The sequence below is a fragment of the Scomber scombrus genome, chromosome 18 (assembly GCF_963691925.1).
Source record: "Scomber scombrus chromosome 18, fScoSco1.1, whole genome shotgun sequence".
NCBI lineage: Eukaryota > Metazoa > Chordata > Actinopteri > Scombriformes > Scombridae > Scomber > Scomber scombrus.
The window spans coordinates 19,183,854-19,208,542 of NC_084987.1; the positions used below are offsets into that span (position 1 = coordinate 19,183,854).

The 24,689-nt window shown below is 40.4% G+C and overlaps 1 protein-coding gene across 1 annotated transcript in view; it reads left to right on the forward strand.

The window, feature by feature from the left end:
- The first annotated feature begins 2,037 nt into the window (after nt 1-2,037).
- Nucleotides 2,038-24,689, forward strand: part of LOC133999190 (protein kinase C beta type-like) — an 81,174-nt gene continuing 58,522 nt past the window's right edge. Inside the window, exons 1-2 of the mRNA XM_062438377.1 lie at nt 2,038-2,351; nt 4,056-4,087. Of these exons, the coding sequence (XP_062294361.1) occupies nt 2,173-2,351; nt 4,056-4,087 (211 nt within the window). The 5' untranslated portion in view covers nt 2,038-2,172. The remainder of the gene's footprint in view (nt 2,352-4,055; nt 4,088-24,689) is intronic.

Sequence of the window (24,689 nt, forward strand, 5' to 3'; positions counted from 1 at the left end):
AGTGTGAGTGTGAGTGTGAGTGTGTGTGTGTGTGTGGCGCGCACAGAGGTAGGACCAGTTAGGATGATGTTGTCACTGTCCTGAAAGGAGAATCTCTGGCATTAAAACAGGCGGAACATCAATTAATGAAGAATTAGGGTTTGTATGTTTTAACAAAGGTGCTTCGTAACAATAGGTTGTGTTATACCTCCACCTTTTAACCATTAAAGATTGTTTCTTGCACTGTATCTGTGTGCCACCGTGCTGTAGCTCAATGCTGAATGTATTGTGTGCAGTATGTAGTGCCATATAAGTCTAGCCAGTACCAGTGTGTATCTGTGTTACTATCAGTTGTTACTGTTTTAATACTTAACAGTATGTACCTGAAGGACGTGTAGTCACGGCTTGCTCTTGTCCAGTTTTTCCACTCACAGTATGAACAGTCACACCTGTCCCTGCATCACCGTCGCTGGCTCACATATTCCTCCCTTTACATTTAAAACACTCAGAGATGCAGGTGGTTAAATAGATATGACGGCTCCTTATGTGAAGTATCACATTCACTGATTGGACTGTAGGAAGTCATATAATTGATGGGTTTCACTCTAAAAATACCTTGTTTGGAAAACTTTGTGACATGAAATGCATCCAATGCACATGGTGATCCTCTAAAATCCCTTTGAAACTTAAAGTCTTAAAATGAGTCAGAACTCAGCAACTGTGCCTGCTTTCAGTGCCAGCACTCAGGATGTGTCTGTTTTATTTTATTTTCCCAAGTGGTGGATATCTCCTTTTGGAAATGAACACTTTATTTTCAAATATTGAGAATCTTGGCCCGTGTTTACTGTCAGCTGTACATTGCGCTAGTTATAATGGAAATTATGTTTATTCTGCTGTTACACACACTGCCTCACTCAACATAGAACTATCTGAATCTTAAAAAGTTTGTGACATGTTAATGTGTCATTTTACATGAACTATCACCAGGCGAGCAGTTTGAGAATAATGGACTTTTAACATTTGAAATGAGTTTTCAGACTGAAATCCTTGACAAAGTCTGCAGATTAAAGTCTGTGATGTGATGCAGCTATGTTTGGAGGTCTGTGAAAAGGAAGGTTTACACAGTAAAAATAGGAAAGACTCACTTCTCACGACTTTAACCATTGAATACCAACTCAACACTTGACTTCTGGTTATTTTAACAATCGATCATCCAATCACGATCACTTAATCATGATTTATAGCCTACAAGAAATATGTCTTCTTTTTAAATGGATTTAACCTTTATTTGAGTGAGAGATACATTATTTTATATTACAGGGGAGACGTGGCCAAATGGTAGCATACAAAGCTGTCACAAAGTTACATACAAACATAATTTCCAACAACACAGGATCTGAGAAATAAGAGAGATAACTCACTATTTAAAAAATGTAGCTACATGCATCACAAATCTTTTTCAATTGCTTGAATAGCTGATTTGAAGGCGATGTTTTCAGATGAAGTTTGAATCTACATTGACATCAAATCACTGATTTTATTCATATCACCCCAAACCTGGCCTATTTATTGTATTTAAAGCACCCCCATCACCACCATTATAATGTTCTATGTGGGCATCCAAGTCACAACATTATTGCCAAAGCACCAAGTCTCTATTTCTCTTTCTCTTTCTCTCTTCTCCATCTCTCTCTCTATCTCCTCTCTCTCTCTCTCTCTCTCTCTCTCTCTCTCTCTCTCTCTCTCTCTCTCTCTCTCTCTCTCTCTTCTCCCTCTCTCTATCTCCTCTCTCTCTCTCTATCTCCTCTCTCTCTCTCTTCTCCCTCTCTCTCTATCTCTCTCTCTTCTCCCTCTCTCTCTATCTATCTCTCTCTCTCTCTCTCTCTCTCTCTCTCTCTCTCTCTCTCTCTCTCTCTCTCTCTCTCACTCTCTCTCGCTCGCTCGCTCGCTCTCTCTGACAGTCAGGCTCTCTGTGCGATCATAAGAAAAGGAGGAAGCAGAGAGCAGCGCAGCGCAGCTGCAGCCCGTCAAGTCAGCCGAAGGACGCGATAACAAATATCCAAACTACCGAAAACTAAATTAGCTGATCGGTTTTAAACTCCTCCACTTTTCTAAAGCAATAAACGTTTTTGCCACCAACTTCCGTTGGTTAATTAAAGTAGATATAGAGATAGTTGCACAGATAGCAGGAGAATGGCAGACTCGGCGGCGGCCAACAGCGACGGGGAGGACGGACCCCGCGAGCCCATGCGGGGCTTCGCGCGCCAGGGAGCCCTTCGCCAGAAGAACGTGCATGAGGTGAAGGACCACAAATTCATCGCGCGCTTCTTCAAGCAGCCCACCTTCTGCAGCCACTGCACCGACTTCATCTGGTGAGGAGCGGACAGAGGGATGGATGGAGGGCTTCACACGGACCCTCCATTCATGACAGTTTTTGAAATGCATTTATTTCAGTTGGTTTTATGCATTTATTAGTGCTATCGCATAATAAGGTAAAGAAATACATGGAATTTGGCATTATTTGGTAGGCTATGTAATGGTATACAAATAGCCTTTTTAAGTTAATTTAGTCATGGGCAAAATCAATGGAGTTCACTATAAAGAAAATAACAGGACAAGTTTCAGTTTAACAATTTAGCTCTGGTTAGATCATGAGTTAACTACTTAACAGCTTAAATAAAGAGGTAGAGGGAGAGATGAATAAGGTAATAATGAAAAAGACAAAATGGCTGTAGACTAAAATGTTTGTATTTGGTAGTATTACATCATTAAGTTACAACGGGATAAAGAAAGTGGGAGGGCTACACTGGTTACACAGTTTTCCCAAAATAAACATAGATTTTAGCCTTATTCATGGACTTGTTGATGCTATATATGTGAGGTAGGACAGAAGCAAGACGAGAGATATGTGGGCTGCACCAATAAAAAGGAAAGGCTGCAGACCATTGTTTGATGGCATCAAGTAGGCAGAGGAACTGAGAGCGGCTGAGAAAAAAATGCAACATGTTCTCCAGTGGTGGTGAAAAGCAGTGTGAACATAAAGTGTTATGTGTCTCAAACACTGACACAGCTGCTGACACTACTTCAACCTTCCTCCTCCTCATTCCCCCTCAATTTTCTCCTCTCAGTCACCTGTGCAGACTTGTCACCAGCCCACCGGGGTTTACTAGACAGTGATACAACGCTCGGGTTATTAAATGAATTTCCGGCTCTATGTTGGCCTAATTTGTCCCGTTTCTTATTATCTTCACCGTGCACTATTCCCTAAACGACCATTATTTAAGTCCTGCGACAGGCTTTTTAATTTGTGAATGGCTAAATGATTTGACCTAGAAGACCGTGCGTGTGACCATGTATTTATGTGTATGTGAGTGTGCAGTTAATGTGCGTGTTCGTGGGATTGTCTCACAGGTTGTAAAAACCCTAAATAGAGGAACATTGTGCACCCTGTCTAACAGCTTGACCTGTTTAAACAATAAAATCTATTCATCTATCTATCTATCTGTCTATCTGGGTCAATAAGCATAATGAAAAAGAACAATGAGAGCACTAAGTGATTTCACACCCCGAGAGATGATCTATTTGTAGCCACAATATGAAAATGAGCAGGACTGAGTGTGTGTTCGTGCATGTGTGTGCATGTTTGTGCGTGTGTGCACCTGCAACCATCCCAGCATTCTCTATACCACTGACTAGGTGTGGTTGACCATCTTGCCCTGAGGCAGCTGCAATCCAGCCTCACTGCACAGTATGTGTGTGTTTTGAGTGGACCTTAGTTGACCTCAGTACATGCACTGTACTGTTTGTACAATAATCGAATGTCCTCACTGCCTGTATACTTCAGTGGTGTGTGTATGAGTTTTCTGCCCTTTTGGATGGAAAGCTTTAGCACTGCAGGACAAAAGTGGCAGATAGTATTTGACATTTGCATGGAGGCAAATGTCTTGAGGCAAAGAGAGAGATTTTCAGAATTCCTCTGTCGAGTTTGTTTTTTTCTTTGTGTGTACTATGTTTTCATGTGCACGTCTGTGCCTGCACAATGTTTAACCTGTTTTTTGTTTATGTTCTCTCCACAGGGGTTTTGGCAAGCAGGGATTCCAGTGTCAAGGTACGTGGATTAAAACGCACACATGCCCACTCACATGTCAACTAGTCCTCATACTGAAACAGAATGAATATGTCTATTTCCAGTGCCTCCCAAAATTACATATGAATATTTCCAACGCCCTCTATAGGAGAGCTGGGAATTGCGTAGGTTGATGGCACCTGCACTCAAAAACGCCCCATAGGAGCGAAATATGGCACTTCAAAACCGTTACAAATCACTGTTAGAATATGATGATGTTTTATGCTGTGACAATGCTGTGGTTAAGGTCTAGTTAGGTGTAGGCACAAAAACCACTTGGTTAGGCAAAGAAGTTTGGGGTAAAATCTGTCGAAGTGTGGTTAATACTTCCTTAAGGTTACGCAACCTTCATCATCATGGCAACTGTAAACACCACAAACGTATGTGGTGTTTACAGTCAACTTTCTGCAATCTAACTGTAGCCACCCACTCAAACGTCTCCTCCAAAAAGGCAAAATCACTCTAAATTGATGTCGTCTGAACTGTGTCACTGCCCCCAGTCATAATTACGACCGCCGCTAGATGGTGTAAACATAACTACAGGTTGTTTTTGCGGATCTGAATTTTAGACATTTACTGTCATTTTTTCTCATGAGGACAGGCTGCACATAAAGTAGGAGTTGGTGCTCTATGTTATTTAATGACTGAATGTCAGCTTTGATGTCGCTAGTTTCTTTTCTATTTTTTAGGTTTTTTGTCTCTGTTCTCATATCCGTGTCTCTCTTTGGTCCTTCCATTTCCCACTTTCAGTCTCTCTTGAGGTTCACACTACAAGAGCAATCTTTTCTTAATAATGGTTTATTTTCTGCTCCTCTCTTTATCTCCCTAATTCATCTCTCGTCCCTCTCTTCTAATTTCTTTACTCTCCACTATTTCCAAGCTGGACCTTTGTTTCTCGGATTAATTCCATTACTTTCTTCTCTCTTCTTCTCTAGTAAATCATATAATCTGGTTTTTACATTTTTTCAATGTATGATCTACCTATTTCTACGTGTGAATGTGAGATGAGGTTCCAAGTTCTTGATTCTAATTCACAAAATGGCAAATTCATGAAAATATTGCACAAAAACATCCAGTTAACTTATTTTGACGATGAGTGCAGTTAATTAAAAAATGAGGGCATGTCATTGTTTGTTCAGTGTTATTATTTTATAGCAAATTTTAATGAACACTATTACCAAGGCTCAAATCTTGACTGCAAACATCACAAGCTTGACAGGCCAGTCAATCTCTTTGGTGAACATTTAGTTCACAGTGTAGCGATCTGAAAAGAGCCTTGAAATTTGGGATTTAGATGGGAAGGAAGAACGACCAGTCTCAAACAAAATAAAAGGACAACAGGATTTTCGACATAATACAATATACAGTGTGGTGGGTCGTGTGGTTGTTAAATGCCAGAGAAATATTATGTTCCTTACAACAGGGAATTTAGCTTTTCGTATAAATAGAAGAACCTAATATTATGTCTCAGCTTTATTAAAAATGAGTAAGAAAAGTCTCTATGGGAAACAATATATTGCAACAGAGGCGAGTCTGGTAGTGGAGGCAGAATTTTGGTGCTTGATTCACAGAGTGGAGCATGTTGTAGGTGTAGATTTAGTTATGGATATTACTGTAGGAAGGCCTCAGGAAGTAAATAGATATCATGTTTATTACTGTGTTATGGAGACTGAGCTTCAAACAGCACACACAAAACCAAGACCTTGAAATCGAAGCAGAGAATATATTTTATTATTTCCACCTGTGTTTTAAAGTCTGGAATGTCAAAATGTCCTCTAGTGTACTCAAGAACTTGACAAATGAGCAGGAAATGTTCTGTCTACAAGTTTAAAAAGTCAACTGCTTTTACCCTTGATGGAGGATAAAGTTAGTGGGTTTGTTCATTTGGGATCAGTTCATCAACAGCGATACAGTGTTCACTTCCTTTAATGGTGAAGCAGAGCAATGACACATCTGATTTTTGTGGCTCTCGCTGGTTTCATCTATGCAGTAGACCTTGATGAAACTCATAGGCGCTGTAGGTTTTTGCTGCCATTCTGACAGATCATAGTGACTCACAAACAGAGCTGTCCTAGCCGAAGGTCATAACACCACCCTGTAGAAAAAAGTAACCCATCTGTGTTTCTGTGTTGTGTGACATTCAAATGATCATTTTAAACAAATGCAAAGTTAATCATGGAAACACTTGGGAGCCAGTTTTCTACTTTGCTTTTCTCCCTCCCGCTGTCTCACTGTCTTCCTGTGAGGTCCATCGTCTCCATATGTTACAGTGGAGACATATTCATTTCACTCACATCAGCATCTGGTTTGTAGCTGTCCATATGTTACAGTGGAGACATATTCATTTCACTCACATCAGCATCTGGTTTGTAGCTGTCACGACGAGAAATGACATCAACCATCAGAGAAACATAGTTAGATGACAACAATGTTGAGGTGCTTTTGGACTTTTGTGTTTGTATCAATTTACATGTCTTTTTTTCTACTTGTACTAACAGCCAACTGGATGTGTTCAAGGATTTTCACGTCTCCTAGCAACAGTGAAAAATTCAGACGCAGCCGTCTATATGCTGTAAGATAGAAGAGATGTTGTTTGACACAGCAGTGGCTTTGCTGGTAATTAGCCTGTGGGAATATGTGATGGGTCAATAGTGTCCTTTAGGGCAAGCATCTGCTGCACTGTAGGGACCCTCGGTGCTCTCGGAGATGAAGGCGGTGCTTTTGTAGGTCTGGGGGCACCTGGGCATGGTCATTGGTGGATGGATGGAAGAATGGATGGATAGAAGAGGGAATGAGAAAAAGTGTCTGACATTTGACATTTCAGATCTCAGTCCAGCATTCCAACATATAACGTAATATAATGTTAACATGTTTTTCTGTGTGTGTGTGTGTGTGTGTGTGTGTGTGTGTGTGTGTGTGTGTGTGTGTGAGTGTGTGTGAATAATCACCACCACTTAGCAACAGTTTGCACCTACCTTCTTCCATCAGGTGTGTTTATCCTGAGTTACTCTCTGACCCATCTGTCTGTCTGGAGCAGGGTATCACTTTCCTAGAGCTCAGGGAGAAAGGGAATTCCTCTGCAAGGTCACACATACACACACACACACACACACACACACACTGAGTAAAGTGAGATCAGGGTTTGGGTGTGCTTTGCCTCTTGGTTGTGTTTGACAGTCACATAGCAGAACTAAAGGGCGGCTGTTAGTGTTTATGCAGCATGATATACTGTAGTGCATGAATAGATAGATTTATGGTTATGCAGTTTTTCTGAGAAAGAGAATAAAGGAAGAGACATTTTTAGTTATTTTACTTTTCAATCACCGGAAGCTGTGTAAGAGAGATCGTATTAAATGGTCTGCATGTTTAAATGTGAGCTGTGTTTACTACAGCTCCTGCTCCATCCATCAGTTTATTTACATGGTGTCTATGGATCAATTGTAAACTTGTATGTTTGTTTCCTCTCTCTATAATTTCACTCCTTTCTTACAGTAGTTAATTGCCACTGTTGGTGTGAAATAATTGTAGATGAGCTGCAAAGCAAATGTTTGGTTTCAGCAAAGCTAAACTTTATTTACAGTATTGACATTGTGCCCTTTGTTCCTCTTGGTCTTTATTCTGCCTCGTCATATTTGAAAAAGGAAGTTAATTTCATTGCTTTTTTTAGAAACAAGGTGGAGGGAAATTGTTTTACTATCAAAGTGTAAACAGTAAAGTGTACTTTCGGTCTATCTGTTAGTGAACATTCTTGACTCTTGAAGTGAAATGTATGAAAGGCTATGCATTATTTGATGATGCAAGTCCAGCTCTCTGTATTTGACACGCACACACACACATGCTTCTGACAGTGGATTAGATGTAGGCTGTGCTCGGCCAATCCTGTAACTTTCCAAAATGGACAAGCCGACATTCACACCCACTTCACGCAGAGTTTGGGCTAGCTCTGTGGAGGTGAGAAAGGATTCAGTTTTTGACCTTCTCTCTCTAGCTCTTCTTTTTCATTCATTACACGACTATTCCTGTCACGTTTCATGTAAACAGCAGAGTACAACACTATGACTGCCTTCAAAGAGTGACTGTCTAAAATATATATATATATATATATATATATATATATATATATATATAAAACATAATATTACCGTATTTAAACAATATCGCATCCCCCTCACCTTTCTGTGAGGCTGTTTGGAACAACTATAAACACATTTGATTTCCAACATGGTCAGACAGCAAGTCATAAGAACATGCACTGAGCGACTGTAAGTTAAGCTTTAGTTAGCGAGGGGAGGCAGCACCCCTAACAGCAGCCTGTAACAGGTTTCATAAAGCAGCAACAGCTTGTGGTAAGAAGGAAGTGGTGGTGGTGTAGACTCAATGTTTCAAACATGATTTGATGTTTTTTATATCTACCGAAAGCCAGCTGATATGAAGCACATCATTTGTATTTCCTGCCTGAGACTGTGTATAATTTTGCTTGACTTATCTTTGTTATAATTGTCTTGTTGGATATGAAAGTAAAATGTATGTTTGGTACATTTGCAGTATAAGCCTTTATTACAGACAGTAGTAGAGAAACTACAGGAAATGAAAGATAGAGAGATCTAACAAGAGACTAACTGAGGACGTTGCATTTCATGGTCAGTGTCTTCTATTTTCGGTTTCAATAACACATCATCAAATATCTGCTGTTTAGAGAGACAAACCACTCCAGCAGTCCACCACTTGGCTGTCCAGTTGTCTGTTCAGTATGTATAACATCTATTGTCCTCACATGAATTCAAGCTGACGAAAGCCATTTTTCTTAATGAAGGACAAAACTACAGACTTTAAACGGCCACCTTTGAAGCCCAGGAAGTGTTTTTGATTTTAAAAATAACATGTAAAAAAGTGAACCGTGCTCATATGCTCACCTTTCCATCTGCGGTACGTCTAATGTATATTTCCATCTGTCATTTTTTTCAAGGATGGGAAATGTAAATGAATACAGTACAGGAAGAATAAAAAGGAAGGAAACCTCATTTGTTTGAATGGTGGTTTGCACCGTCTTACTGCAAATGCAGTGCTGTCCGGGTTTTGTATATTGCGCAACTGTGTGTGGTATTGCTGGTCAGAGCAGCTCTCTGCCTCTTTGTATCGTTGTTGTAAACAGTGAGCTGTAATGCATCAGTGGGATTCTGCTGTGTAGTTTTCCATAAATGAGAAAGAGTCAAAGACCACACCTGTTGCCAGAGGGAACTAATTGGGCGGGTCGGCCAGCAAGGAGCTGCTGCACCTGTTACAGCACAATGTTTATTCGAGGGGAGTTTATTGCTAAACCAATTTGTATTATTACCACTAGGTCCTTATTCAGTTAACAACTGTTGCTGATATGATTATAAAACTATTCATACCATGAAAAAAAGAAACACACTTCATTAAAAACACAATACCTGAAGCTTAGAGAAATCCCTGCTGTGTTTTTCAGCAAAAATACACCTTCACAAATTTGACTGCAATGTGCACAATTTCAGTCATAACTAGCTTCACTGTATGCATGTGCATTTCAGTTCCCTTTCTCTGTGCAAAACATCCACATTATTAAAATCCAAGGCTCATCACTGTCCATACGACAGACCTCAACGTTTTCTTGATTGTCTTGGCTCTCAGTTTATTTCATTCCAGTCCATGTGTCCATTTAGTCATTTAAAACTCACTGGATTAGAGATGTGCACTAAGCTAAAGGCACCTTCAGACTGTGCAACATCAGTGACTGTGTAAGTTTATTGCATGTCACACTGTGTGAGACAGATAAGAGAATCTTGGTTGCAATCGGCACCAGAACATACAATATTCATTTGACAGATGTCAGATTGAGCGATAAATGAATGATGAATTCTATCGCTATGATGTAAATAGTAAAAAATGAAGGCAGAGGCGTGCCAGTACTCCTGTCATCTATCTTAGTTTGTGCTTGACATGTTTATTAAAGAGAATGCTTGTTTTTCCCCGGAACTTTACTCAAAAATGACATTTAAGAAATGTCTTGCTAGCCAGTGTATTCTGCGTCATTTTTAAATTCAAAATCCAACTAATCAGAGTAAGAATGATTGGGAGTGCTTTGGTAGCCGAGTGGTTACTGCACATGCCACGTAATCACAAGTTTCCGTGGTTTGACTCCGGCAAGGGACCTTTGTTGCATGTCATTCCCCCCTCTCTCTTCCTCCCTGTTTCTCTTTCAGCCTCTGTGCCAGCTACTTTCAAATAAAGGCAAATATGTAATATTTAAAAAAAAAGAATAGGAATGATTGGCTTATAGACAGAGCTGGTAGAGTTTGGGGGGGTGTGCTGGCACCTGTGGCCCAATCACGTGATGATAATATAGCTTGTCCTTTATATTGTGGTGTTTCTTAAGAGTGTTTATGAACATATTTCATATTTCTTTGTATTGGGAGTGTGGGAGTGTCTGTGCATGTGTGTCATGTTCCATTTAATGAACCAGCTAGCACTTATTTCCTTAATGGCTGCTTTTGCTGCTTACCAGAACTGTGTGTACTGTAACACTTCCACGTGATTGGTTTTGTGCGTGTGTGTGCGTGTGTGTGTTTATTCGTGCACTTCTAAATGGGTGTGTTAATAATGAGTTTGGTTTCAGTGTGTCACTGGCGGTCAAGTGTCCTCCACTGTCTCCCCACAGCCTTAATGGACAAATTATCCCTTCAGAGTGCTTGAGAGGGATGGAAGGAGGACTGGTTGGCAGGAAGTGTGAGAAACATGGTAAATACGTAGCTAAGGAGGGAAAGAAAGAAATGCATGAAATGATGGAAAAGAGAGACGAGATGAGAGATCAGAAAGGGGAGGAGACAGAGGAAAATGGAAAGAAGTGTGGGTGGAATTCATAGAGGAAAGAGGGAGAGACAAAAGGGGGAGAAAGTGAGTGGGAAGGGCGTAGGAAGGAGAGGAGGATTACATGCGATTTCCTCGAAAGTCCTGAAGAAAGTGGTTCATACAGTAGCAAGTGCAGTTAAAACAGAAGAATGAAAGACCAAGTAGGTTAAGTTCTGAAACAAAAGAGGAATTTATAAAAATTGCGGAAGGATAAATTGGGTTGAAAATAGAGGAGATGCATGCTTAGTTCTCTGTAATATATTCAATCCACCCTTACATAAGGCATCATATCCTAAAAATCCCCTTGCAGTGTATATGAGCTCTTATTGTGCATACTGTAACATACTGTGTCAAATCGTGGTACATTTATTTCTGTTCTGTATGATTTAAGATCATACTCTGGATCAAGAGGACTGCACACAACTAAAGTGGCTGCGTCCTGCAGCCAGAAGACATTTACATACAGTATATACTAAAAAAAAAAAGGGAATAAATTACTCCAGGCAGATGGTTTAAAATGAGTGAAAAAGGTATGCTGGAATGACACTCTAGCAGACAGGTGGTGGGTGAGATTTTTCTTGCATGCAGAGGAGATAATGGATAGGGAAGAAGGGGTATATAAAGCAAGCGAGAGAGAGAAACATAAAATGGTGTAGGCACAGAGTGTAGATTGCACCTGAAACAAGCCCATAAAGGTGTTGTTAGCTGCAGCTATTAGCCTTCGTCAAAAAGAAAAATGTATGTATTGAAGGGGTCTATTCAAGCCTCCCTTTGACTAAAGGAGTCATCTGTGTTTGAGTTTAATCTGGTGTCTTTCGCTTTCACCAGCAACCATTAAGCTGCCGTTGGGCACGGTGCCCGCGTTTTCCTCTGGATTCACATAATACGTTTTCTGCCTTTTCATGAGCCTATCTGGGTTCAAATGAGTTAGCGAGCATTTGCAAACATTGGCGTCTGTTGGCGGTGCCGAGCGCAGCTCAGGTGCTTCTGCAACTCCGACCTGCGTGGGTGGGAGGTCTCCGGATCCAAAACCTTCCTCCTACACACACAAACACGCACACACACACACACACACGCACAAACACACACACGCACAAACACACACACACACACACACACGCACACATGCACATACACATGCATGAAGATAGACACATATCTCACAAATGTGTGCCCAAAAACAAATGGGTATTCAAGCAAAATACAGGCACACACTCTCACACACACACACACACACACACACACACACACACACACACACACACACACACACACACACACCTGATGTTAAAGTGTATCATTGAGATCCCGAAGCAAAGGGAAGTGGACGAAAACATATCTGACTCTCTCTTCCAGTCTTATGTTTTTCTTCTACCTCCTCCTCCTTCCTCATTTCTTTTGACCTGCTGCTCTCCCCCCTCCACCTCACTCCATTTTTTCCCTGTTTTTTCCCCTAGCTCCCCACTTGTCCCTCTCCTGCTCTCTCTCTCCATCTCTCCCTGTTTCTCTCTAGTGGCTGTGTGTTGGAAGCTGTGGGCTTTGATGCTTTTATAAATAGCCTAAGTGTTCCGCTGTGAGTACCACCAAATGGGATGGATGGATGGATAGATGGACGGATGGATGGGTGGTTGGGGGAGTAGAGAGGGGGAAGGAGGAGGAGGGAGGGCTGAGTGTGTAGGTGTGAAAGGAGAACATTGGAAAGCGCCAGAAAAACGGCAATGATGAAAAAGTGACAGAGGTGTTTATTAACAGAAAGCACCGATGGAGAATAAAGTAGAGAAACTGTCAGGTTCTTATCACTGCAGCAGAAATGCCAGAAGTTCAAGAGGCAGAGGCTACTACAGCTGCTCGATACGTCGATACACAGAAAATTAAACAGCAACTGTTTTGATGATCAGTTAATCGTTTAAACCAATTTTCAAGAATAAATATTTAAAAAATAATCTGATCCTTTTCTTGATTTGTGAAATAAATAAAATATTTTTAAATTAAAATATCAGAGCCCCTAAATTAAAAAAGAATGGATAACTGAGATTTGAATAAAATAACTTTTAACAATTTGGTATACTAGTTCACTTTGAATAAAAAATAACATTATGTAGCCTTTTATAGTGTCATTTCCTTAGTAAACAGACATATATATTTGTGTGTGTGTATGTATGTTCCATGTCTGTATGATATAGTACAGATATAACGTATATCAAAATTAATGAATTAGAATTTGTGCAGATTATCTTCCTGTACATTAGGAGCGTGGTTAAGTTAACACAGTGTTGACTTTCAGCAGTCAGTGTCATGCCAACCGTCAGTGTAGCAGCTGTAGTCGATGCTGTGGATGCATTGTCTGAGTTCTCAAAGTCAGTCAGCAGATTATTGTCAGCGAAGCATCGACCTCGTCCAGTTTGTCAATGACTTTATTTGCAGCATTTTCATGAGTTCCTGTTGTACAACAGCACCGTGCGGTCTTTGAAGCTGTGCTACTGTAGTGCATAGTGTCAGCTTATTGATTGGGCCAAAAATATTGCAGCATTATAGTGTATTGATTTTTCCCTTGTTCCCCTGGTGCTTTTCAGACACAACAAACTTGCATTCTAAACAGGTTGCACTCATGGCACACAGCAACATAATACAGAATGAATCATATGGTTGAGGTGGGAAGGCAAAGTGTGAGTATTTCTAGGGCTGTCGCGCTGAAGGAATTTCTCCTGCGATGAGTCAGGCTGGCTGAACATCATAGTATAGGGTCTATACAATATTAACGCAGTTTTTGGGGTGGCGTGGTCAAGCTATGTATGTTAGTCTGATAATATGCCAGCTGAATTAAGAAGCAGGACCTGACACTAAATTATGTTGTAGCAGGTTGGCTACAGCTGAGTCCACTTAAACCTGGGATTTATGGACCGGCCTTTAGATTGTATGATTGATGGAAAACTACTTTACCTCACACGTTTAATGGCAGCCTGCTCAGCCACGTGAGAGAGTGTAAGCATATAGCTGAGACATATATACAAATATTCATACAGACGTATTTGTAACTACTGAGCCTCAGCACTGACCCCCCGTCACCTTGTGCCCAGCTCTATCGTGAGGGCTGGGTGCCAGGTAGGTTAGCTAGAGCTCAGTGTACGAGACGCAGCATGCTGTGGGTGGAATCCTCCACAACCGCTGTACATTCAATACATACACATTAAAGTGTAAAACAAGAAGAGGAATTCAAGAATTGGAGTTATAGATTAAATCAGAATGTCTTTAATTCATACAGAATTATGCAGAGTTAAATAACTACGATTGAAAATGCAACAAACAAAAATGAATTAATTCATTAACACAGCAGACAGATGGGTTATCCACAAATACAATGCTGGTCTTTTTGTTGAAATTTTGACAGCTGATTTTCAGCTTTTAGTAAACGTGCATGTAAACTGAGACTCTGTCATGTCTTTGTTAGTAATAGTTTATGTGACAGTAACTCTACAGTAACACCCAGTGTGTTTCCTCCCAGAACTGCTTCCTCTTCTCACTTTAATGTGGAGGGTGTTAAAGAGCTAGTGTGGTGTGTGTGTGTGTGTGTGTGTGTGTGTGTGTGTGTGTGTGTGTGTGTGTGTGTGTGTGTGTGTGTGTGTGTTTGTGTTTGTGTGTGCGTGCGTGCGTGCGTGCGTGCGTGCGTGCGTGCGTGCGTGCGTGCGTGCGTGCGTGCGTGCGTGCGTGCGTGCGTGTGTGTGTGTGTGCGTGTGTGTGCGTGTGTGTGCGTGCGCGCTGCCTGTCGTAGGCTCCTTTTAGGGACAAATTTCAGACTAAAGACCAATTGGGGACGGCTTGTCTGATTGGGGGCAAAAGCTGTGTCCCCAATTGGGAAAAAGCTGATTTTTTTCGGTCAGTGGTTATGGTTATGGTTAGGCTAAGTCTCCGGGAAATTAATTCTATGTCTATGTAATGTCCCCAAAAGTGACCCAGGACATGTGTGTGTGTCCAATGCCAGACACTGCTCTGTATGTGTGTGTCCGGTTCTGTATACTGACAGAAGAAGTGAAAGAAGTGAGTGAGAGTAAATCAGCTTAAAACAGGACTTGTCACTGTTTCTGTTTATCAGTCCATCAGCTGTGTATGTGTGTGTGTGTGTGTGTGTGTGTGTGTGTGTGTGTGTGTGTGTGTGTGTGTGTGTGTGTGTGTGTGTGTGTGTGTGTGTGTGTGTGTGTGTGTGTGTTAATCCACAGGTTTGTGTGCAACAGAGTCTAATTTTACTTGTCAGCGAGGGGCAGCTCCTTCTGCTCTGATCTACTTTCACACATCTGAAGACTGATCACTGAGCGTGTGTTTGTTTGTGTGTATGTGTTTCAGTTACACATTGACAGACAATCTCCTTCAGGGTTTAGCTGTCCTTGCTGCTGACATTTGTGGCAATAGTAAACCCGTTGCCACGGTGACACCTTGGAGACATATCAGGACAGATCAGACAGCCAATGTGGGTCAAGATTGTTCGACATCTCAGTCTACAAACACACACACACACACACACACACACACACACACACACACACACACACACACACACACACACACACAAAGACTGAACACAAACTACAGGTGTTTCTAAATTTAGATTTGTCCTCCTCAGACTGACAGAATAAGCAAATGTGAATGATCACATTACGTGTTTGAGGAAAAGATATTATCACTCTCCATCAAATGTGATGAATTTGAATAAAGAGCAAGGATCCAGAAAATCAAGACCTTAATTAGAGAGTGTTCTCATCAGAAAAACTAAATGTCTTAAGGAAGGGGTTGAGTGGACATTTTGGTGTACAGAAATGTGTGACTCCAACACAGGAGATAGCTGTCGTCCTATTTGTCGGACATCCAACAGATAGTCTCGTTGGTTTAAGTTCACCCTTGAGCTTGATCTCTCCCTGACTGTAACCAAGTCGATTTATTTCCTGAATTCAACTATACCCTTAAAAGAGGGGTGGCAGATCAGAAAACATTTACATGAGTCATTTATGAACAGTCATACAGTTTAGGCGTTTAGTCATTTTGGTTATCAGGCTGCAGTTGATCACTGACTCGCTCATTTGTAAGACGGAGATAACAACTCTCCAGAACGACTAAGATTCAGCTCATTAAACTGATGTCTTGTTGGATATTGACACTTGTGTATGGTTGTAACACATTAATAGGTGCTAACTGTTCGTAGCATTGCAAATCTGTGTCAGTCCCAGAGAGAACCGTCACCTACACTTAACCCTGTCGATAGCTGCTTCCCTGTAGCACAGATGGGAAACGGCCTCCACCAGCCACTGTCGACAGGTACTAATCAGACATCAATTACATCTCCTGTGAGCAAGATCTGAAACTTTGACTTGATGACTTTAAGTGGCAGTACTCTTGGTAGCACTGGTAGCAGTATTTAAACTGCAGCTCTGTTTATATAAACACTTTTGTGCCATAACCTGAGTTGTTTTATTAGTATTGCTTTATTCATTCCGAACCCTCAGTGGTACAGTGGTCTGTTGAAAATAACCTGGATTCACCTTGGTTAGCCATGTTTGTCCCTGAGGTGTTTCCAAAAACTGATGCTGAACAATCACATTGTATCATAGATTTTTTTTTTTTTTTTGATACCTTTTATAATTTCAACATAATTTCCCCTAATTATAGAGAGAGACAATCCTGCAGTGAAAGCTCCACAATGATGTATTCTTGCTATAGTTTTGTGTAAATGTAGATGTCTGTAAATGTAGTCTCAGGAAAGCTAAGGGTCAGCTACAAACTCTTCCACCCACATTACTCTCACTGAAAAAAAAACAACCATATGCCCCCTCAGCTCGTCCTGTCTTTAATTATTCACTTTCCCAGCACTTGTCTCCTACGTAATCAACATTACGGGACTTTAGCACCACTCAGTATTTGTTGTCAGTAATATAGGTGCTATACAAACTGAACCCGATCAGTTGCACTCATGGTCCAATTGGTGTTGATGATGAGAGAAGCTAAATGTCTAAAACGTGAATCATGGTGTATGTAGGTGGGATGGCCCACCTGGATTACTAACTGCTGGGGCAGAGATGCTGCTGTGCTGCTGTTGTGGGTTTCAAAGTATTCTTTGAAAAAAAGGCTGCAATTGTATAAGGAGTTTGCTTCCAAACTGAGTACCAGTATTGGAAAATTAAACCCAGAAAACTGTGATATAATGCTTAGCAAATGTTGTTGGAAGGTTTGTTTTGTCAAAGTTTAGTCTAGCTTGGTTTAATATCATGTTTATGGTGTGTTTATGTTGACATTACAGTGTTTTCCAGCAGGTTTATGATGTGTTTAACCTACAAGTGTGTGTGTGTGTGTGTGTGTGTGTGTGTGTGTGTGTGTGTGTGTGTGTGTGTGTGTGTGTGTGTGTGTGTGTGTGTGTGTGTGTGTGTGTGTGTGTGTGTGTGTGTGTGTGTGTGTATGTGTTTACATCTTCTTATATCTCTGGCAAAATCTAAATCTAAATATGGGTAAACATATTTGCTCCATTTCTGTGTACACTTCAAAGTCGTTTGTGTGTTCATGTGCATGTATTTTGTGTGTGTGTGGTGTGTGTGCGTGTCATCTGATGGAGACCAGCTAACTATGTCACTGTCGCTCCTGAGATACTTTAACCCGTTCGTCTACGGATGGTAACCTAGCAACAGGGACAGGAGTGCAGTGATCCCAGACCTCTTTTTCTGTCTCCATCTCTCCATCTCTTTCTTTACTTTTCTGCGTTTGTGTCGCTCCACCTCGCTTTTTTCCCCTCATCTGTCCTCTTCCACTCTGTAGCCTGCTCATTCCTCTTGCTTTAAATAGGTTTTGAGGAATCTTGAAGAATCCAGGTTTTTTGGATGAAATATTTAGTTTCTAGTTACAATAAACTAGTAACTGTAAGTATTATAGTTTGCGGGTTTATGTGTTATATGACTGAAGTGTGTCGGAAAGATATCACCACCACCACCTACAGTGTCTTCAATTTTTCAATTTGAATTATTTTCTCAATATAACCACCACTTAAATAACCTTGTAGTGTGTCGCTACAAGCTTGCTGTTTTTCAATATAGCACATTTAAATTAGATATTGCAAAAAAAACCCTATAGATATAACTTTAGATATTTAAGTGTGTATTTTTCAGCTGTCTGTCTGTGGCCTTGGCTGTCATGATTACTAAAATTTCAAAACATGTTTATGTTTGTTGTGTGTGTGTGTGTATGTATGTGTGCACGCACATGTAGAGAGAATATTGAGCGAGTTGTTGTAGACTCTGTCCTGCCCTGCCCTCGAACACAGACACACACACACACACACACACACACACACACACACACAGAGAAACACACACAAACACAAGGTCATGCAGTAAGTTTCAGTCTCAGCATCTTTCAGCTGTCAACATCTGAGAAATTATCACAAAGATGTTTTATTCCATATTTCAATAGACATAAATGGAGAAAAAAATCAGCTGTTGTTGTTTGTCTGGCTGTAATACAGTAATACTGGTACCCACACCACCAGTCAGCATCATATGTCTTGTTTTTCAACCTTTATGAGCAAGATGAACGGTGGTGGAGGGTATCATAGTTGCCATGTCACATCTTTAAAGATGAAAAGTTCTGTAACAGCAACTCAAATGGTTGAGGCAGATGGCCGCCCACCTAGAGCCCGGCTCTGCTTGAGCTTTCTTCTTGTTTAAAGGGGAGTTTTTCATTGCTGCAGTCGCCATGGGGGAGTGTTGGGTCTCTGTAAATAAAAGATTACAGTCTCAAACTGCTCTATGTGAACAGTACCCTGAGATAACTTCTTTTGGGATTTGGGTGCTGTATGAATAAAACTGACTTGACTTGACTGGACTGTAGAGTGTGGAACGACTGAAATTTCATAAATGATGCAACGACATCCAACTTAATACATTTTGTCACCTTGCAAAGCTTTTCCTCTCTCCTCTCTTTTCACCAGACAGGTGCTATGTATGTACAGGTTTAAGACACAATTAAAAGTACACATAAAAGGGCTTTTTTCATCGTTGTAAGAGAGAATTCTCATTACAGACCACATATGTAATGTAATGTAATGTAGTTTTGAAAATTGCTTCCATCCCACTGACTCATCCTTAATAATGCATGGCCGTGGCTCAGCAGGTGGAGCGGCTTGTCCACTAATCACAGGGTTGGTGGTTTAATCCTGCACTCCTCCTTTCTACATGCTGAAGTTTTCTTGAGCCAGAAACTAAACCCACTGATGGCTTCCATTGCTGTGTGAATGGGTGAATGAAAGGGAAATTGTAAAGCACTTTGGATGATAAAAGTGATTTATGAAATGCAGTCCATTTGCAGTTCCGTAATGCATCAATTACAGTGTTCCACAGGATTATATGGAAATAGCGCACATACTGTGTAGTGATTTAGAGCACACATAGAAGCTTTTACAAAGCAGACTATTGTTTGCATCACTTTTTATTATATTGGTAAATTGATTTGTGACGAGTGATATTTTAGCATAAATTCACAGATATAGACTGTTGATCTCTGCTAATTGAGAGTTGATAGCAGATCCTTCCTGTGAGTGTCGTCCAGTACATTAACATCACAAACTGTGGCCTCAAAAATGAACAGAGACTTGAATCTATACTTTCACAAATAGAGCAGCTATCACGGGGTTATTGTGCTGGATTTTGACTGAATGTGTCCATGATAGAGTGACAATTATGAGTATCTTTTCAAAAGATAGAGGCAGATATCATAGGATCAAATCAGACTTGTGGTACTATGAAAAAAATGTGTTTTTTTATTATGCAATGGATGGTAGCATTTTTCCCAACCTGCATTCAGTTCATTATATGGTATTCAAAGCTGTTAGTCTCATCCGCTCTCTTGTTAATATCTGCAGCTCTCCACTTTCACCCCTCTGTCCTCTCTCTCCCACTCTTCCTCCCTCCTCCCTCTTCATACCACTTCTCTCTCTCTCTCTCTCTCTCTCTCTCTCTCTCTCTCTCTCTCTCTCTCTCTCTCTCTCTCTCTCTCTCTCTCTCTCTCTCATTGAAATGAGTAAATCAGTAGATTAGATAAAACTGCATGTTGACAGGGATGACTACACTATTCAGCAAATTAAATACAGCAAGCACTCATAATGTATGCGTTCAAGCTTTGCATTTCTCCAACTTATGCTTTCCTACCTTCAGTTTTTCTTTTCTTTTTTCTTGCCGTCTGGTCCTAAAACAGCTGGCACATTTTGCGGGGGTGTAAAGAGAGAGAGACAAAGTGGCAGAGAAGGGTGGAGGGAGTGAGGGAGGAGGGCAGCAGAGTGGTGAAAAGTTGATCTACAGTACAGGAGATTAGAGGGTTGTGTGCGTGTGTTCGTTAGCTGGACATGTTCAGGTCACACTGTGGAGGTAGATGTACAGCACTGCTGGTATGAGAGGAAACTTAAGAGCCCTCCAATCACACACAAACAGACAGAGAGAGAAAGGAGCATAGATAAACAGTGTAAATGTCATTATTTCTTCTTTACAATTAATGCTTCATGTTAGCCTCTTCTCTAGAGATTAGGGGAATCAATTTACATATAAATAATAATTCTTACATCTATGATTGTGATTCAATTCGCAGATTCCAGAAAAAGTGATTTTTAAAAAGTGATGTTAATAACATAATTATTGATATTAAAACTATTAGTCGTAATCTTCAAAGAATGCAGTTGTTTGGTGACATTTGGATTGAATAACTTAAGAATTAGCTTACTAAAATGCATTTTATGAGTATATCAATATCCAGAGATTAATGTTTGTGAAGCACCAAACTCTAGCTCAAGAAAACCAACCAACACAGAAACACACAGATAACTCAGCCAGCTCTGATCTGGCAAAGAAAATAAATTAGTCCATCACCTCTTTTATTTCAAAAGACTTGCATCCCCACGGTGTTGAGGATAAGGACAGGTTTCCATGGTACTACTGTGCAGCGGAGGATGTGTTTTCTACTGCAAGACACATTAATAACGCTGCAGTTATTGCCTGAAGATAGAGCCACTTTTTCTGTGTATTGAACCAAGAATCGATTCAGAATTGGAGGATTGATTCTGAATTAAATGATGGCACCAAGAATCAATATCTAATCACATTGATTCCCCAAGATTCTGAATGTAAACTATTCTTAGGGCTGAATATTGATCGGCAATAGGTTGAGTTACCGACCAAAATGTGGCACACGTGGTGTACAGATGTAATGATTAGTCAATTAATAGATCAGTGTATTGACACAAAATTCACCTGCAACATTTACAATTGATTATGTCAATTATTGATCAGAAATTGGAAAGGTTTTCTGCTTCTAGTATAAATCGAATATCTTACAGTTTTAGACAGTTGATCGGACAAAACAAGACATTTTAAGTCATTACCTTAAGCTCTAATAAATTGCAACTGGCATTTTTACTATTTTATGATATTTTATGGTGTAAATTATCACCAATCAATCATTTTAGAATTGTCATCAAATCAAATTGCAACTGTGTAAGTTTGAATCAAGGTTAACAAAAAGCAGGTGTGTAATAATATCAAACACGGGAGACAGACAGACTGATCTGAAAGTAATGAAGAAAGAAGAGCAATGGAATGAAAAATGGCAGAAAAAGAAACAGATGGATGAATCAGACAGAGAGGAAGATGAAAAGAAAAAGACAAACTGAAAGACAGAGAGGATCTGACAGACGGAAATCAAGACAAGGAGATGGAATGAATGAGAGACGGTGAGAAGGATGCAGTGAATTGAATGTTCCAATTGAGAGAGAGAGAGAGAGAGAGATGGAGTGAATGAGAGGTAGTGTAAGGGTGGAGGTGTAAGCTGGACCATGTAAAATCATCTTGTGCCAGACTTTTTTCGCGGCGCTGGCACAGAGCTACAACTGAAATCGAACAGAGCGTGAAGCCAGCCAGACTGTAGTGTCTCCCGAAAAAAAGATGGATTTCATTGTTTTGGTCCCTCTGGTTTTGTCTAATTGAATGTTACACTAATGAAAGGGATAACATGCTGCATTGGCTGATATGCACATGGGATAAAGAGGTCTAATTCTGCAAATATTTAACCAATCACAGTCGTCGTAACAGTCAACACTTTAACAACAGCTGAGAGGATTCAAAATGTGTTTCTCACTGCTGCACTCCGTGTGATTCTTAGATTAAAAAAACACAGCGAGGCCACTTAAAGAACATATGGACAAGAAACCCTTATGAGTAGAATAGAAATATGAATAGAATTGTTCTATAGCCTCAAACGCTTTTCACAATTATTCAGCATGACCGTTCTTTTGGAAACCTTGGCATCAAAGAAACACAATTTTTAAAAGGGCACTTTTGTGAAAGCGTAATAGACGGTTTTGTTTTGTTTATACGAGGTTGTTACTTTTCTTACGATCATCTCCAGCTGGAGGTCACCGTTTGCCTGCCAAGTGAAGTCCTTTGTGGTTTTCTCATGAAAAAAAACATGAGAAACGATAGATGTAGAGTTGGAGGAGGAGAATGGAAAGGAAAAAAAAGAGAGGATGGATTGATGGAAGGGAAGAGAGAGTAAGAGGAGGAGTGATATGGGTGTGCTGACTCACTCTGACCCTTCTCCCTGCTTCACCAACAGCATTGTGGGTATTTATACATTGGCGTAGGCTGCTCAGCCCCCTTATATAAGCCCTTACACACATTCACACGCACATAAGGGGAGGTGCCCAAGGTGAATGGCATGTTTTGTTCACATTATTGACTTTCTTCCTCCTGTTTTCTCTTCTTTATCGTCTTGCCATTGTTCTTCGTCTTTGAGTTTTCCACCCCACTCATCAGGATGTTTCCTCCTCACTGAGACAGTAGTAAGAGCAAGAAACAGGAACGATCGTCTGTCTCGCCTGGACCTTTTTAACACTGTGCCAGATCTGCTGGGCCGGAGTGAGGAAGAAGATCTGATGGAGACGGGGGTTTTTTCAGTCAGTGAATCCAGCTAGTCAGAAGACCAGTCGATATAAGCATCAAATAGTCATCTAGCTGTTTAATTAGATAGCTAGAGCTCATCTAGTCAGTCAGAAAGTAATCAGGCTCTTTATACCAAACACACATGTGCAGCAAGATTCTCAAAGGGGTGTGCGGCTTGAACTACCCTGATTTTCTGACACGTTATGTATCCAAATCCCACATCATACTGTGTCATCAGTGTGGAGGATGCATATTTGTACAGTAAATATGGAGTTACTGCCGGAAACCAGTTAGTGAAGCTAACGGTACAGAAACTGGGAACAGCTAACCTGGCTGTGTCCAAAGCGTTACTGTCAGGAAGCCTTCAGGAAGTCACTCCTGAAAAAAAAATCACAACGTGTGGTTTTTACATTACAGTCTTTGTACAGATTATGTAAAGGTGATATAACGTGTTAATTAGTGAGCTTCAGAGGTGCTGGTAGGTGTATTTGTGACCTTTGGACAGAGCCAGGCTCTTTTCTACACTTTGTGCTAATGTAGTGGCTCTGACTCTGCGTTGCAAGAACACACTTTGCAGGACTGTCTTATAGCAATTTATATTTCAACCAGCGGCAACTGCAATTAGGAAGAAACAAAGCATTCACAGGTTTCTCTTGCTAAAATACTTTTTGCGCCTTCCTGGGAAATGTCCACACACAAAGAGAATATGCATAATAACATTACAAAGAGAATTAAAAAAATGCAAATGATACGAATAAATAAATCCTACATATTTTCTACAAGATAAATAACAAAAAAAAGTGATGCATAAACCCACATACCTGTAGCTGTGAGTAAGGTCAATAAGTACTCCATGCACGCAAACACAGTCTCAACAGTTCGCTCTAGCGTGTCAAACTACATGACAGCTCTGTGATACACACAGGCCTCGACAAACTTCTCCCCTAATAATCAGATTTAAGCATGGAAACAAAGGAAGTTACTGCTCTTTAATGTAAGAAAATGTTAATACATTGAGTTCATCTGTGTTTTCAAATAACTTCACATTTACAACAAAAAGTGAAAGTACAGATAGCAATACAGAATATGTGTAACTTCCTGGGAAATGTCCATCAAGCAAAGAGGAAGTAAAACCAAAGGAAGTGCAGCAAGAGCAGTTCATAAAATAAGACGATTGCTATACTTCCTGCTATAAACTCTGACATTATCCTTTATGGGAAGGTGTCTTTATCTTAACTTGAAACCAACATGTACGTGTATGTGTTGACACAGTTTCATACTGACAACATACCAACAACACTTTAGGAATATAGGAATGATGAAGCAGAAATGCTAACCCACATCCTTCAACATGAAAGTCTGATTCAATACATATAAAATTCTTTGTACATGTGCAATGTCCTCTTCATAATACAGTGCAACAACATCACACTACTAATCTAAGCAAAGCCAAGCGACTGCTGGCAGTAACTTCATATTTACTGGACAGATGGTGTGGTAGCAATCTTCTCATCTAGCGCTTGGCAAGATGGTGAGTCAGCTAAAATGTTGGACTATTCCTTTACACAGACTGAAAGCCCCTCTTCCAGTGAAGCTCTTTCTTACAATAAGAAACTCCATACAGAAGGTGTTAATTGCTGTAAATGTGCCCATTATGGTGAATAATGGCAGAGTTGTGTTCAGATCTGATACATCTAAGAAGTCAGGTGTTTTTCCAGTCAACCAGTAATTCAAGTACTTCATAATAGTCAGTTGATCAAACC